At 39.7% G+C, this 15935-nt stretch overlaps 1 protein-coding gene across 2 annotated transcripts; it reads left to right on the forward strand.

The window, feature by feature from the left end:
- The first annotated feature begins 3900 nt into the window (after positions 1-3900).
- LOC148036000 (uncharacterized) lies at positions 3901-13189 on the forward strand. 2 transcript variants are annotated; one of them, XR_015690881.1, is made up of 8 exons: positions 3901-4417; positions 4565-4624; positions 4961-5026; positions 5121-5219; positions 5310-5354; positions 6682-6784; positions 6914-7174; positions 12953-13189. XR_015690881.1 is itself a non-coding variant. In XM_087678003.1 (7 exons), the coding sequence occupies exons 1-7, from the start codon at positions 4316-4318 to the stop codon at positions 6979-6981; spliced, it is 543 nt and encodes a 180-aa protein (XP_087534129.1). In that variant the 5' UTR covers positions 3901-4315; the 3' UTR covers positions 6982-7314. The 2 variants fall into 2 exon arrangements, 1 of the variants encoding a protein (XP_087534129.1); XM_087678003.1 differs by lacking the exon at positions 12953-13189 and having other exon boundaries at positions 6914-7314.
- The last annotated feature ends 2746 nt before the right edge of the window (positions 13190-15935 follow it).

Consider the following 15935-nt stretch of genomic DNA (forward strand, 5'->3'; position numbering starts at 1 on the left):
TGTATGATTTCAACACATAGCTTAAGCTATTTGAGATGTTTGAGGCAAGGGTTGTGAATCATAAAGAGAAGGTACGGAATGTTCCCCAATACTTGAAGGCTCTAGCTACCTTGGCAATGAACCTTGTTTAAGAGGATTCTCCATGTGGCACTCTAAGCTTAAAGTACCTTGCAAACAAAGAGTGTCAATATTGTGGGAGAGAAGGAAGGAGTCTTCACTTGTAGCTTTCTTGCTTGCACAATGGGGGAATACACACAGAGGTGGAGGCTGAAAACAGTTTTCCTCTTCTTAGTTGTGTAAGCCAAAAAGAACTCTAGTACATAGAAATAGAAGAACCCTATATATGGGTCTCAAACCAAACTCAACTAACTAAGGTGGCATACTAACTGAGCCATGAACTAGAGTAGATAAGGATAGCTATCATGTAGCTATTATTCATGGGCGGTGTACCAACCGCATCTGCAAACTGACAAGTCGGTGACATAAATGCACAACGGTCACCCTGGCATATCACGAGTGGAGCTCGATATCTCAACAAAGAGGGCATCCACATGCTACTCTAACATTTTGGGGCAAGTATTCTTCATCTTATATCATTAACATGTACTCTTGTGCAAGATAAACATGTTTCTAAGGCCATGTTTTATTGGTGCACTAACCATGGTTGACAATGTAAGTTAATCAAGGGAAGATGTACATATGCAAAAGCAATGGAAGTGCCTTATGCATTCACTTTGTATATTAAACTAAAATCCATAGGGGCATTACATCAAAGAGAAGCCTCAACAAAATTTTGTTGGAGGATAAATTTGTTTGTGAGCAATCTTGTAATGGAGGAACCAATATGGTCTCTTATGTCAAGATGGACTTATAGCAACATGGTAGTAGCTTTCTAATGTATCCAGTTTCCCTCATAAATAACATCTACATTAACCCTAGAGAGTACTTTGTGATAGGTGCTTATGGGAGTACATTTTCTTTCACTTCATCCAATGCTAATGCTTTGGACATGATTTTACACTTGCTTTTCACATTCATGATCATACACTGAAAATCCTTCCCATATTACCCTCAAGAATTTGGTCAAGCAGAGACCACAAACAAAGTCTTAATTAATGTCTCGACCAAAACCGTATTCATCTCTTGAAGAGATTGGGATAACAAGCTAATGGCAACACTTTGGGCCTATTGCATTGTCTACAAGGCTGCAACTCACCAAACTCCCTTTAAATTGATACGTTGGTCATGTTTTTTGTCCAAGCTTGACTGTGGCAGTGCAAGAACGATGGGAAGGCTGAAAAGCTTAGACCAAGCACTTAACAGAATTGGAACGATTATTAGAAACTTGATTTTACGTACTCTTATGTATGAAAAATCATGGACGAAGGCCTAGTTTGAAAAACACATCAAACAACAAGATTTTGGGAAGGGCAACTTTGTGTTACTCTACTCCATCCAAGGACATAAGAAAAATATAAAATTCCAAGGTCTAGGTCCCTTTTGAGTGTGTGTGATTAGTCGAATCAATAACATCAAGCTCGAAACATTGAACAATGAAGGTGTAGGCTTCTTCAATGAAAGTCGAGTTAAAATATATTATCCAATGTATACCCTCTGCATGAAGCCCTAATGGCACTACCACCCATTGCTATACAAGTAGTTAGAATCACCGAACTTGACCTTGAGGATGAAAGCCCCATACTTGCAGCTTACTTAAATATCACCCTAACTATAAGGATATCTCACCACATCACTGCTCTGATCAATGAAGGTGTTGGTTCTAACATTCTAACATATAATGACAATGGGAATTGGCAATGCCACTCACGCCAACGATGGGAAAAGTAAATCCATATGGGGTATCTCCTTATGCATTATAAGGGAAATGTCAAATCACCTTGACCATCAAGACTAAAAGTCTACCCGCCATCTTCTACGCGTTGGCTAAAACCGAAGGAGTAGGTAATGAGGTATTGTTGGAATGCCCATTTAAATGACTTACCAAGTGTATAGTTGACTTCAAACTATAACGTATTCATTTGCAACTACCCAATGTCACGATCATCATAACTTTCAACAAGGATGCTAACTCCTCAATGGAAAAGGAAGTACCATGATGCTCCCCACACACCCCAATTCACCCCTAAAAAAGAGCAATGATGCTCTCCTCAACAAATTGTTTGAATCTCACATAGACCATGATAAACCAGCCAATCATGTATATCCATCCAATATGAACCATCAAGGGTGGGTGCTAACATTGAATAGGCAAAGGCAATGTGCTTACTCACAAGTGCTAACTCTTTACTAGGTATGGTATCAATGCAAACATTATATCCCAAATAAAAATTTATGGGTTCCTAAATCTTTGCTCAAATCATAAGGCTACTACACTAGCAACAAGCTCATCTAGTTTGCTGAAGCTCTTGTACAAGGCTACCCTAATATCCCCATACATAAATCATGGGATGCCAAACTCCCACAACTAAGGAGACAAGCAACAAGACCACAAACTCTACTCAACCATGGCCCTAAAAAAACCTACAAACGAAAGAACCACAAGTACCACTAGTCAATCCTATAAAAGCCCAATATTTAAATACTAGCAAAGAATCATAGTCCAATGAGTTTACGGAACACATAGACTCGCTATGCCCATCTATGAGGAAATATCGAAGACGATTGGAATTGTATCCCAATCTCATCCACAAAACTAAATCCAACAAACGCCCATCTAAACCTAATGAAGGGAGTGAACCTAGAGTGGAAGCCCATGAGTGGAAGCAAGAGCTATGGTGGAAGAAGCCAGAGTAAGAGACACATGATGTGGGAACTTCAACAATCACAATGTGTGACTGGCCTTCCCTTATTCAAATGTCACTAAAAGAATAAGGAAAGAAGTGATAGTGATCGACATCCGTCACCTGTAGCGTATAGGTGTGTGGATACTACCAGTGTAACTAATATATAAGTGGCTAGGCACATGCACCTTTAACCCCAACAACCTCCTACTTAGAGGCAAATGTGTCTCTACTGAGAAGAGAATGAGAAAAAAGTGACAGTATAAATGTATGTAAAGTATAATAGGATGAGAAAAGATATTATCTCAGCCAATGCCCATCAGCTTCCTAAGAAAGGCAAAAACTGTGTTGAAAGACTTTTGGTGAGTAGATATGCTAGATTTTGTTTAGTTGAGATCTTGACAAGAGCTCACTAAACTTGTCCTCAACGACCTCTCGGATAAAGTGGTAACGCACCTCAATGTGCTTTGTCTTCACATGAAAGATTGGATTCTTGGTCAACTAATTAGCACTCATAGGATCTAAATGGAATGTAGGGACCACACTAGTAATACCAAGGTTTACCACTAGATGGCCTAACTAGAGAACCTCCTTGCAAGCCTTAGTGGCTGCAACATACTAAGCCTTGGCAATAGAGAGGGTTGTGTATTTCTGCACCCTGGACATCCAAGAAATAACACCTCCAACAAAGGTGAAGACAAAGCATGAGGTGGACTTCCTATAGTCTACATGTCCTGCACAATCAGAGTTAGTGTACCCCACGACTCCTATATCTTGACCACCATAACATATGCACATAGTGACTGTGCCCTTCAAGTACTACATGATACCCTTTACAACATCCCAATGCCATCTACTAGATGTAGCCATATAGCATGCCATAACTCCCACTACAAAAGCTATATCAAGTCAAGTGCCTATCATATCAAGTCAAGTGCCTATCACTTATCTTTAACTTTTATTTGACTCTTTGTATATTGTTGAACCTAGGGACTTACAGAGTTATAAAAAATAGCCCTAGATTTTATTTGAAACAGAGGAAAATCGTTGCTCCTTGGCTTTATTCGGCTCTTTGTATACTGCTGAAGGATCTAGGCCCTAACAAAGTTTCATAAATTTATCGAGAATATGAGAATATTAGTTTGGAAGGATCATTTGTGTGGAAATTTGTTAGAGTCTAGGGTATGATTGACAAGTTGAGGAAGGTCTTCAAATTGCTTACCACCACTTAGGGCTTGAAATGAATATAAATAAACTAATATTTTCAAAATCCTTTTACATCACTATCCCAAGCACTAGCTAGTAGGGGTAGGGGTTAGCAGGTGAACTTGGGCAAAAAATTGACATTGCAACCTCTCTGATATTGGAGTTAGGGTTAGGGTTTAGGAGAGCAACCTAGGTAGTGTCAATATGTCTAGCTTGATAAAGAAATTCTAGAAAGAACCTAGATGTTTCTTGCTATAAAAGATTGTTGAGGTATCATTTTGCCCTAATTTGCTCCTTGCAATGTTTCTATGGACAGGTACCTCCTCGAGTCATCTAGTTTTGACTTGTTTTTTACTTATGTCGAGCTTCCAAATTTTGATATTGCTTCAGATGCATTTACAACTTTCAAAGTGAGTGACTTCGGTATGTGTACTTGTACAAGATCTTGTCTGTTCTTTTATGTACATTTGGACCTGAATTCTTTATATTACTCTCAGTTTTTTCTCTTTGTTTTTCCTTAACACTGCCGTTGTTTCTGCTACTTTGTTGTTTTACAGGAGCTATTAACAAGACATGAGTTGGTGGTCTCTGAATATCTCAACATTCATTATGCCAAGGTGATGACTTACCAAATCTGGCCTCTAGTTAAAAGCCAACATTTTGTCAGTTGAAAAGAAAATGACGAGGCACTGATATGATGTAGAATATTTCACACTTGGGGAAATCAATGATAATTAATGGCGTCCAAAATAGCTCAAGGGATAGATTGCTGTCTTTGGAAAAAAACTCAATGGTGATATTGTTCAACAGCAGGACTTGGGGATGAGTGTGGCTTTACATTGAAATAATGCGGGGGATTTTATTAGCACTTTGAAATGAAAGTCCATTTAGGAAGCCTGTCAAGTTGAAACATGCATTGACATAACCTTGATTTTGTAGACTTTCTGCTGCAGTTTTTTGGATTGTATGAACGGCTTCTGACTTCAACCAATTACGTAACAAAGCGCCAGTCTCTTAAAGTAAGTGCATTTTCACTTGGACCTTTATTCTCCTTTGCAGCTCATCCTTGCTTATGTTCTTTCGTGGTACAATTTCTTGCTTTCTATGCTATAGCTGTTGGGAGATATCCTCCTAGAAAAGCCACAAGCTAATGTTATGATGCAATATATCTCGGAGGTGCGGAATTTGAGGATATTGATGACCTTGCTTAAGGTAGAAATTGCTTAGCCTATTTCTAGGTGCTGAAAATGCTATCCCTATAGTGAGTGTTTTTAAAGATGATGAATCGAAATTTGTGGACAGGATACAAGCAAGAATATTCAAGCATCGGCTTTTCATCTATTTAAGGTATAAATGTAATTTTCATATTTATAGCTGATAAAAGACCATGACTGTAGCTAAGTGTTTTGAACAGTGTGCTGCTTTCCTGATTAGTTTCTATACTTACAGCATGTCTAGTATGAAATATATACACATGAATGTACAATGCAGCTCATCAACATCGTAATCATGTTATGGCCTCAAATAATTATGTTGAAACCAGTCTCTCCTTATTCACTCTCTGATTTTGGTATAGTCATAGTAATACTAAATGCACATTTATAATATTGCTAATACCATAACTCTCAGGACTCAGTACAGTAAAGCTATACTGTAAATACAGTAATTTCAATCTTCTTTATACAGCAGAGTGATGTCCATTTGCTGTCTTTGTTTCTTTAGTTGAGGCCTTTTAGTGGTGGCCAAATCCGGTATCCAACTCTCGAACAAATCATTAGAGCAAATATTTCATTTTCTTTCCTCATCATGAGCAGCAACTGGGGCTTCTCAGACACAATCTAAGTGGAGCTTTTTCTTTAGAAGTATAACCAAGCAAATCCACAATAGGCAGGTACACACTCTCAATCAGTCTTGGACTTTTAGCTTAGGACCACTCAACTCCCTTGGTGATTAGCTTCAGTTTCTGAAGCTGGGGGAACAGACACCAGGCTCAGAGAAGTGCACTTTTGCTAAACTTTTAACCCTTTAGAGTTAAGATACATTGGCATCTTTCTGAGGCTAGAGCTCCAAAAAAGGAGTGCTCTTTGAAGGTGGCCCTTGGAAATAATATGTACAGCACTTTGTGGAGAGATGTTCCTTCAGCTGAAGCCGTCCCTTTATCGGAGTAGGATAGGATGAGAACACCTAGTTTTGAAACACCTTGGTTGGTATTCCTTAAGGTTATGTGGTGGGTTATTTTGGGGCCCTTCGCATAGGACCAGCCAACTCTCATTCACAGACATGGAATTTTGTTAGACATTGACCCTCCTGAGGTAAGGGGCTGGCATCTTGTTTGACACTAGAGATCCATTTAGCAGTCTGCATGCAGACAGGTGCAGCAGGTTACCTTTGCAGTGATGGATGGTGGACTGCTGGTGACACAGATTATGGATTTCAGAAAGTTTCTGGGGTGCTCCTGGGCAGAGGATTATGAGTTGACAATGGTTCTATGTGTGCCAATTGTGTTGTATGTACTGCCAATATCAACTTTCTATATTCAAGCACTTCCATCTACTCTATGGTTAAGTTGTTATCAAACTAAAACTAGTTTGTTTTGTAGGTTTTTCTTCTACTTATTCAAGGATTTCGATTCCATTGTTAGGTTGTTATCAAACTGAAGCTAGTTCTTTTGTAGGTTTTTGTTGCCAATCCTAGAAAGCCTCTTGCCATTGTTAAGGTCCTCCTACAAAATCGTGAGAAGCTTTTGAAATTTTTGGAGGAATTTCATTTGGATAAAGGTATATATACCCGCACCGCGCCGCCCCGCCCCACGGCGCCCCCCCCCCCCCCCCCCCCCCCAACCCGGTGGCCTTCTCTGTGTGTTTTTTGCATGCCATTGAACATTTTGGTGAACGTTTATTTTACAGAAGATGAACAGTTTGAAGAGGAGAAAGAACTCCTTATAAAGGAGATAGAAAACCTTACAGATCAATAGATAAATCCCCAAGCAAGCCTCTTCTTCGGAGTCCAATGGCTTCTTGAGAGATCATTAAGAGAGCCGAGCTGTTTGGGGTCTTTTAACAACATTTGAAACAGGAAACTAATTGATCCTCCTTTTACCTAATTAATCATGTATGCGGGCTCTCAGGCAGACTCTCTTTCGATATGTTGATGGGTGTGCAACTGAGGTTAGTCCCTTTGTTGCCTTTTTACAATGTAAAGAGTGTTGCTATTATTGTCGAAATTTCAAGTTTTCCGATAGCACTTGTAACTTTTCAATGTAAAGAGTGTTGCTATTATTGTCAACTTTTCAAGTTTTCTGATTATTACTTCATTCCATATTAATAATCTCTCCGCAGTCACATTTGACAATGATATGTATAGACTGAAAACGGTGGAAAATAGTTGTCAACATTTAGTTGCTAGTATTTTATAGTTAATAGTTAGAACTTAGCAAGCTTACACTCCACAAGTTTTTAAAGTTTGGTATATATGAACAGGCAACTCTAAAGAATAATTTACGCTTGTTCTTTTGGGTTGCAATATTATATATTCCCAATGATGGGAAAAAGAAACACAATTGTTAGTAATTTTGCTTCATACATCTTTGTCGTTCATAATGAGTACATTATGGGTGGTGTAATGATCATTTGGGTGTAAGGCAGGCTAGCTGGTGCTTATAGAAAGATAGCAACACTAAGAGATTGGATTGAACGTTGTTAAAAGTGTTAATCAAATGTAGACGTGCATTTAGTTGAATCTTTTTCTTGCTCTAGTCACAAGAATAATTCTTCATTAGGGTGGTCTTTCAAAAGGCATGAATATTGAATAAGCACCATGATACTATACTAGCACATATAATGTTAAAAATAAGATTAAAGTAACTCCAAACTAAATGTGCATAAAATTAAATAAACAAGTCAAAAGGCAAGCTTCTCTTGAAATTGAATCAATTTTATGAAAAGTGAACATCTTACAAAATTGAACAGATTTTATGAAGAGTGGACATCTTGCAAATGAAGTCGGTTTTAATTTTGAGTCTCAAGGCGATCAAAGGAATGAAGGAAAGGGTCAAGATGGGATGAAACAAGTCTAGCAACATGTATGACTTAGCATAGGTAGTGTCCAATGTCCTTAGAATAGTCACATGATCTCTTGTCAATGAATTGGTCCCATTGCCTTCTATGCATGAAAATACATAGACAATAACGTCAATTTAGGGCATACTCCATATGTGGATCTTGCATCAAAGATGTGAGATTAGACCTTCTAGATGTATGCATATTCCAAAAGAGTGCTTGAGGCCACCCTTATGGTAGTGTCTTGCATCTTAGCATCATAGACAAATCGATGGCTACCACTAATAGGAGGTTAACATAGCTTTCATTGATTGAGGCAACAAAAGCTAAGATTTGCGCAATGACTAACTTGTGAGACTCCACATGACCGATATTGACTAGTCCAAAAGGCAACACATTGTGGCATGTGAGTACTTCCCACAACATTTGAAAGTGTGTTGGAAGTATGGGAGACCCTTAAGGAGTCCATAGCATAGATTTTATCAACCACACTTGATTGTTGAATTAGAGGCTTGAAAAACATCTTAAAAACAATATATGACACGCTATTTTAGACATGGCTATTTTCGGGGAATAAAACAACTAAAATGGGTTCTAAAAGTGTTGATTTTATCACATATTAGGTCATCTTTTTGTCTACACCATTGCATGACAATTGCTAGCCTCCCAAACTTGTCAAATATCTCCTTGTGGACTATGTTGTGAGTCAATTCAACATTTAGCCTTGACATTCATTACTTCAAACTTCAATAGTATGCTTTTTCTTGTTTTTTCTCCATCTCACATCTTATGTTTTTATTTTTAAAATTATATATATATCTCTCTCTCTCTGTCAAGGAGGGACCCGAGGGTCCAAAGGAGTCGTAGTGCTATATAGAGAGCCCATGGTGCTAGTCATGCAGAAAGATGAGGAGGCCCTGTTCATGTGGATTCCGATACACACAAATCGCCCTCGAGACATCTACATGGTGGTGTGCTACTTGCCCCAGCACACTCCCCATACACGCCACAGACAAAGGAGTCACCATACCTACCACTGTATGAGGAAATCATGCACTACTCAGACTTAGGGGATGTCATGCTGGCTGGAGAATTCAATGTCCGCACAACACAGAGACAGACTCCCTTCTTTGAGAGCGAAGACCACATATACAAAGAGAGAACACCAGAGGAGATAGAGCTCAACCATACATCACAAGATACAACTAAATGCACTGAGTATGGCGACCACCTACTGGTGCTAGGGGGCACACACGAATTAGCCATCCTCAATGAGCTGGGTAGATGGCCGGGATCGGATGCCCTCACATGCTTTTCACATAAGCATGCGGCTAATTGCAACAAACGAGGGGCACTAGGAGCACCTACACAGAAACTGGGAGCAAGCACAGTGGATTACATACTTGGGCCCCTATCACTTATCCCTAACATCCAGTCCTTCAAAATATCACCTTGTCTGCTCGCAGTGGCTACCAACAATGACTACATTTCGTTTGACATCGCCTGTAGATATGACCCAACCCCCCCAACAAGTAGCCTCCCAAGATTCCCAAGGTACCACTTCACCAAGTTAACTGCGAGCGCTTATTCCGACCACCTCTATTGGAGCCTATAGGAAATTAACCCCTACTCACCCTTGGAGGAGATCACAACACAACTGGCGATAACACTCCACACCTCGACGGTCGAGTACTTCCCACACGCATTCCCTCGTCCCTCCCCTTCGGACAAGAATGTCCCACAGAATAGCTGGTACGACGCAAAAAGTAGGGAAACCTAGCTCTGTCTTCAACAAGACGAAGCACAAGGAGTACACACGCACAAACATGTACACCTAATCTTCTGTCACCTCGTACGAAGGAAGAAACGGGCCTACCTATCCAAAGTGGAACGTGAATTCTACCAGCTATTCTTGGGACAGGACAGCAAGGAGGTGTGGAAGGCATTCCAAGAGCCCCGTGCTCAAACATCCATTACCTCCCCGGACACATGGCATGCATATGCAACCCTACTGTACCAAATAGCCAAGCAACCCCCATTGCCCTGACCACCAGGGAGCAAACCCGAGTCATGTACATTCTTTAGCACGGAGCGGGTTCGGGATGCCATTGATAGACTATAGAATGACCGAGCCTAGGACCATGAAGGCTTAGTAGCAGAGCACCTGCTGACCCATGCCCGGGATGTACTTGCACCCCTTTGAGCCCACATGTTCAACAGAGCCTTATGTGAGGACTTCCCTGCCAACTGGTTGGCCAACACCATAATACCTATCCTGAAGACTGGAGATCCCATGGCCCCATGAACTACCGAACAGTCATGGTTGGCCATGTACTAGCTAAGCTCTATGGATCCATCCTGGACCATGAGCTAAGCAAGTGGGCGGAGCAACACCAACATCGAGCGACTAGACAAGCAGGGTTCAGGAGGGAGTACTCCACTCTTGACCATATTCTCACACTTAGAGCCATTATAGAGGAGGGCATGGCACACGGGAGGCGGGTATACTGCTGCTTCGTGGACTTCCACAAAGCCTTCAACACGGTACCACGAGCCAAGCTCCTGCAGAGACTACAAGAACTGGAGGTCCCACTCGAAATGTGTTGGGGGATATTGGCACTATACAAATCGGTTACATGCCGAGTTCGAACACCAGGGGGGGCTATCAAAGGAGATAACCAGCACCATTGGAGTTAAACAAGGATTCCCACTCTCACCTGCTTTATTTGGTCTCTACATTGATGAGATATTAGAGTACATGGATAGATTGGGAGGGGAGGGATCTAGCCTAGGAGAGATGCTGATACCCATCTTACTATATGCAGACAACATAGTTCTCATCTCTAGCACACCTGAAAGGCTACAACGCCAATTGGAGGCATTACGGGCCTTCTGCCAAGATAAAGACCTCACCGTGGACTTGGGGAAGACCAAGATCATGGTGTTCAACACTTCAACCCAATGGATTCGACGATCAGTACCCCCCTTCACATATGGCAAGGAAACCATGGAAGTGGTCCAAAGATACTTCTATCTAGGAATTACATTTTCAGGACCGAGATTCACTTTGAGAAAGGCAGCAAAAGATAGATTGACATGAGGCTATGCAGGCCTTGGATCCATGGAGAACCAATGCGCTCGCCTACAATTCCAGGAGCCCCGTACAAAGCTCTAGCTATTTGACACTCTAGTCACACCAGCACTCTTGTAAGGGGCTCCCATATGGGGGTCCAGTCTCTACCACACGAGGAGGGCCACACAGGACTAGCCACTGCCTCAGGAGGAGGCCACGTATGAGGGATGGGAGCAGATGGAGAGACCCCTGGTACTTATGATCTCACGGATGATCCGGAGCAAGCCCTCTATGTCACACGAGATCATCAGAGCAAAGAGGGGACACCGCCCATCGTAGCTGAGGCCCTCTTCCAAACAGTGGCCTTCTTGCACCGACTATGGGACTTGCCCCAGCCTCGATACCCCAGACTCGCACTAGAGTCATCCAAACAACTAGCTCTACAAGGGGACACTGAATGCTAGTATGCCCGGACAGAGACTTGGCTATGACCACATGGACCACCTCCCCCCACTACAATATAGCCTAGATTGCCCCCACCTAGAGCTTAGTCGGGAGGAGGTGAATTGTATCATCAGAATGGACATCATTCAGCTACACACAGCCAAGACATGGTGACTCCTATAGAAGACCTAGGTACAAAGAAGGCTTTCTATTGGGAGCACTTCCTGCACATATCTTCGGACAGCTTCATTACCCGCCCAAGCTACATGGACACACACTTGTCCCATGGAGTCAGAAGCGCCATCAGACATTAGGGCCAAAAACGTTTCAAAAATGGCACTTGTAAGAAAATGATTAAGTTACTAATTAGTTGAGGTTTTAAAATAATGAACCCTCCAAATTTGGCCATTCAGACGTGATTAATGAGAGAATTTATTATTCATTTAAGAGGTCAGCCATTAAATGCCTAAGGACGTTAACTCGTGTCAGAGGTCACTTTTCGGCTATTATTCTTTCATTTTGAATATTTTACTATCACGTTTCCCACCAAAATCACGCTTCTTTTTTCGCCTGCATTCATTTGAATCATCGTTCTCTCCTCTTCACTTTGTTTCTTAGTTCTTAAAGTAGATTTTACTCTGTCGTAAAATTTCTCACCAAAATCACGTCCGGTTCTTACCAGCAGCGTGCATTGGTCTCCCTTCGTCTCCCTTCGTCTCCTTTCACAAAATCTTGAGAAGGTGATCAACAATCAAAAGAGTCTCTACACAGAGGATCAATACCACTTACTTGCCGATTGAGCTACAGAGATATGGTCCTCCATGGACCTGAGACGAGATCATCTTGTTAGTTTTCAGCAGACCCAACTAGGTTGGGACATCCAAGCCGCATCTTTACTTCAACCCCTAAGATATCCATTCTGTAAGATTTTGTTTCAACTAAATCCAAGCTTTTTCTTCAATCTCTTCAATTTGATTCATAAGAAAATGGGTAAAAGAGTCCCATGGTGTTGATGCAAATTGGTAGAGATAGATATACTAAGGATAATCCTTAAGCTAATAGAATAGAAAGTGAAAATTTTCACTTTGATCTTGACACTTGAAAATAGAATATCTTCATTATACAGTGTTGTAATATCAACTTTTTAGCAAGGACTAATTGATAAGACAAGGATAATATATTATAATTAGAAGAAAGGAAGTACTTTGATTTCTGGGAGATAAAAATATTTACCTAGTAATAGATTAAAAATATTTATTATTCAATTTTGTCTCTTAAAATATAAAAAAATTAAACAAGTAATAGATAGAAGTATTAGTGATATTGTGTATCATATCAACTTTAGGACTAAGATGATTTTATGTGTGCAGGATGCTTCGAAGAATATAAAGGATACAACTTCTTACTTAATATTAGCTCTTGGGAGTATTTTTCTCATCATACCCTCAACTATGATTAGCACTATGGGGTTTCAAGTTTCAATATCTTCAATTGTGATTCTTATTAGCACTATCAGATTTCAATACCTAAATGGTGGCTTGATGTCATGGGATGATACTACTCATGATATCATATCCTAGCAAATCTCTTAAGATCTATTCCCTTGATTTGTAAGAAGAAATAGAAAGGACTTGAATCTATTTCTTTCTCTCAGAACTCTGATTCTAAAGCCGACTGATTTTATAATTGAAAGCATCACTACATTATTGATGCTTTATCCTTGTATATCTTTTTTCAAATGTAATATATCTCAATTTCACAAAAAAAAGACCATCAAAATAATCAGTCTCCATTTCACAAAAAAATTTTACATAACTTTATTAGGCTCTGAAAAAAATTTAGAAAATTTTTAAGCTTTTTTTGAGCTCGTTTGCTATTTTAAAAATATTTCTAAGCAAAAAACGACCTAAAAGAGACCCAAAAAATCACAAAAAAAACCCAAAAATAGCATTGCCGATACAACGCGAATATGGGTACCACCCAAAAAAAGCATTGCCGATACAACGCGAATATGGATATCTGAGACGCCTCGAATACCCATATTCGCGTTGCGTCTCGGATACCCATATTCGCGTTGTATCGGCAATGCTATTTTTGTGTGGTTTTTTGTGATTTTTTGGGTCTTTTTTAGGTCATTTTTGCTTTAAAATATTTTTAAAAATAGAAAATGAGCTCAAAAAAATCTTTAAAATGTTCTAAATTTTTTTCAAAGCCTAATAAACTCATGAAATTTTTTTTGAATTTTTTTTATAGGTTTAAGACCTCACAAAAAATAAGTTATTACAAGGGGGTGTACTTTGCACGCGCATGTTTACTCCTTCACGATACTGAGAGAGGAGGACCCCTACGGAGATTTTGTTGTGCCACTCTTGCACCATATCAAGTCATCCATGATATGCAGCGAAAAGTATAGTACCAAACATTATGCTTTTTGCCACGCTCGCGCCGTATAAACTGCTCCACAATACGGTGCGAATATGACCCTGCGAAAATTTGGCTTTGCTGCTCTCGCGTCATATCAACTTATCCTCACATGGTTGACTTTATGAATTTATGAATTATCCTTACATTGTTGCTGCTCATGCTCATAAGATCACCCTAATGAATAAATATTTTAATATGATTAGCAGAATAAGGTACCGAGGATGATGTTTGCAAGAGAAAAATCGATGTACTTGGACCTGTTAATTATAAGAGAATGGGTGAGGTGTATGGGCAAATGGTTATTAATGTTTCTTGCACTTCTGAGGAAGAGGACTATCTTAGCATATCTCATGAGGACAAGTCCATGCTAGTTGTAAAAAGGATATTTAATTGTTAGATTCTGTAGTTTATTATTGCATAAGGTAAGACATTTTGACTCTAAAAATTTTTAGTATATAGAATAATTGTGCTATTGATTGCAAATAACACTTCTTTATTTTTGCTATTAGCTTTAGGACATTGATTGCATCTCTTAGCCAATAAATCTCTAAAATTATGTGTATTGTTGATCCACTGTTATCAATGGAATTTTTTTTTAGATTTGGTTCAAATATAACAATGTCTTTCAAAGCTTTTGATTCCATCACAACTACCATAAAAATTTTTATTACATTGGATACACTCACCAGAGAAATTATCCTCATGAACTCTCTAAGTGGTATCCATGGCCAAGGAAGAATGTGGGTTGAATGGAATACTGCTTGCTTTTTGGTTAATTGTTTATTTTATTTGACTATCTATTTTAGTTACATGTTTCCATTTGCAGTGCTGGCAGGCTCCTGACTACCTTCTTGGACACCACATATGAGGATATTGTTGATCCTAGAAAACCATATAACTCTCTCTAACAAGAAGTACCATTGCAAAGTCACAAAGTCATACATATACTTATGGAAAAAGAGTGCTTTTCAAATGTCTGCACGACAATAGATTCAAAGATACTCAAGATAGATGGAGTGAATGTAAGTCTCTTTCATATTGTTGGTTTTTTTAGGGACCCCTTTTTACCAACTTGTTACATTTTTTCTCGCAGTGCTCGCAGGCTCCTCTTCCGAAAAGTTTCTACTTAGCCAGGATACCTTCGTTCTTTGTAAATTTGCTGTTTTGAAGCAAGCCACGAAGATATGGAGGGGTACAAACCATGATAAACGTATTCTTCTTGAGATCCTTCCAGCTGTCATGGACTTTTTAATATCCTGAGATATTTTGAATTTGAAACTCTGCACCGTTACCTTGTCAGGAATCTCCCAGTTTAGAGATGAAAGACTTGGCAATGGCAAATCTTCGATATTCCCATACCTATCCGCTTTAGAGGGAACCACATACTGTGCATAATATATAAAAACCTTGCATTCACTAAAAAAAGACACAGTTTGATCGGCATAAATAATGTCTGCCAATACCTTATGAATGGCATGGAAAGTCCCACTTAGGCTTTCCACAGGTTGCCATTCAATACTTGTTGACGGAAAGATATCTACAATGACAAACCGTTTGTTAGAACTTGCATAAATGGAAAAGAATTATATACGTTATTCAACTAATAACTTACAATGTGTTTGTTGGGGAACACATTCATTTGGAGGCAAGTGCATATCCTTGGCCATGTAAACATGTTGCACCTTGACAAACCAGCCTTCGGGCATAATTTTGAAGGCAATGATACGCCCCTTCCAGTGATGTTTTATATCATCTCGTTTTCTTCTTTTCACCTTATGAGAGCCCTTGCAAGATGGCAGCATGGTAAACCAATCGTTTACAGCAAAGGTTTTGGGCTCAAAATTTCCATCTGCTCCCTGGCTATAGACTGTGCAAGAGTGTACTAAACGAGAAGGGCGCCTGGAGGAAGCCATGAAAAGAATGAAAGCG

This window comes from Lygodium microphyllum, chromosome 5 (genome assembly GCF_053477565.2).
Source record: "Lygodium microphyllum isolate KBCC chromosome 5, Lygodium_microphyllum_v1.1.10, whole genome shotgun sequence".
NCBI lineage: Eukaryota > Viridiplantae > Streptophyta > Polypodiopsida > Schizaeales > Lygodiaceae > Lygodium > Lygodium microphyllum.

What these genes read in the sequence shown, in the direction of transcription:
- LOC148036000 (XM_087678003.1), top strand. Translation starts at nt 4,316, where the DNA reads ATGGACAGGTACCTCCTCGAGTCATCTAGTTTTGACTTGTTTTTTACT. An exon ending in TCAACATTCATTATGCCAAG is followed by an intron (nt 4,625 to 4,960) that starts GTGATGACTTAC and finishes TTTCTGCTGCAG; the next exon opens with TTTTTTGGATTGTATGAACG. An exon ending in CAAAGCGCCAGTCTCTTAAA is followed by an intron (nt 5,027 to 5,120) that starts GTAAGTGCATTT and finishes TCTATGCTATAG; the next exon opens with CTGTTGGGAGATATCCTCCT.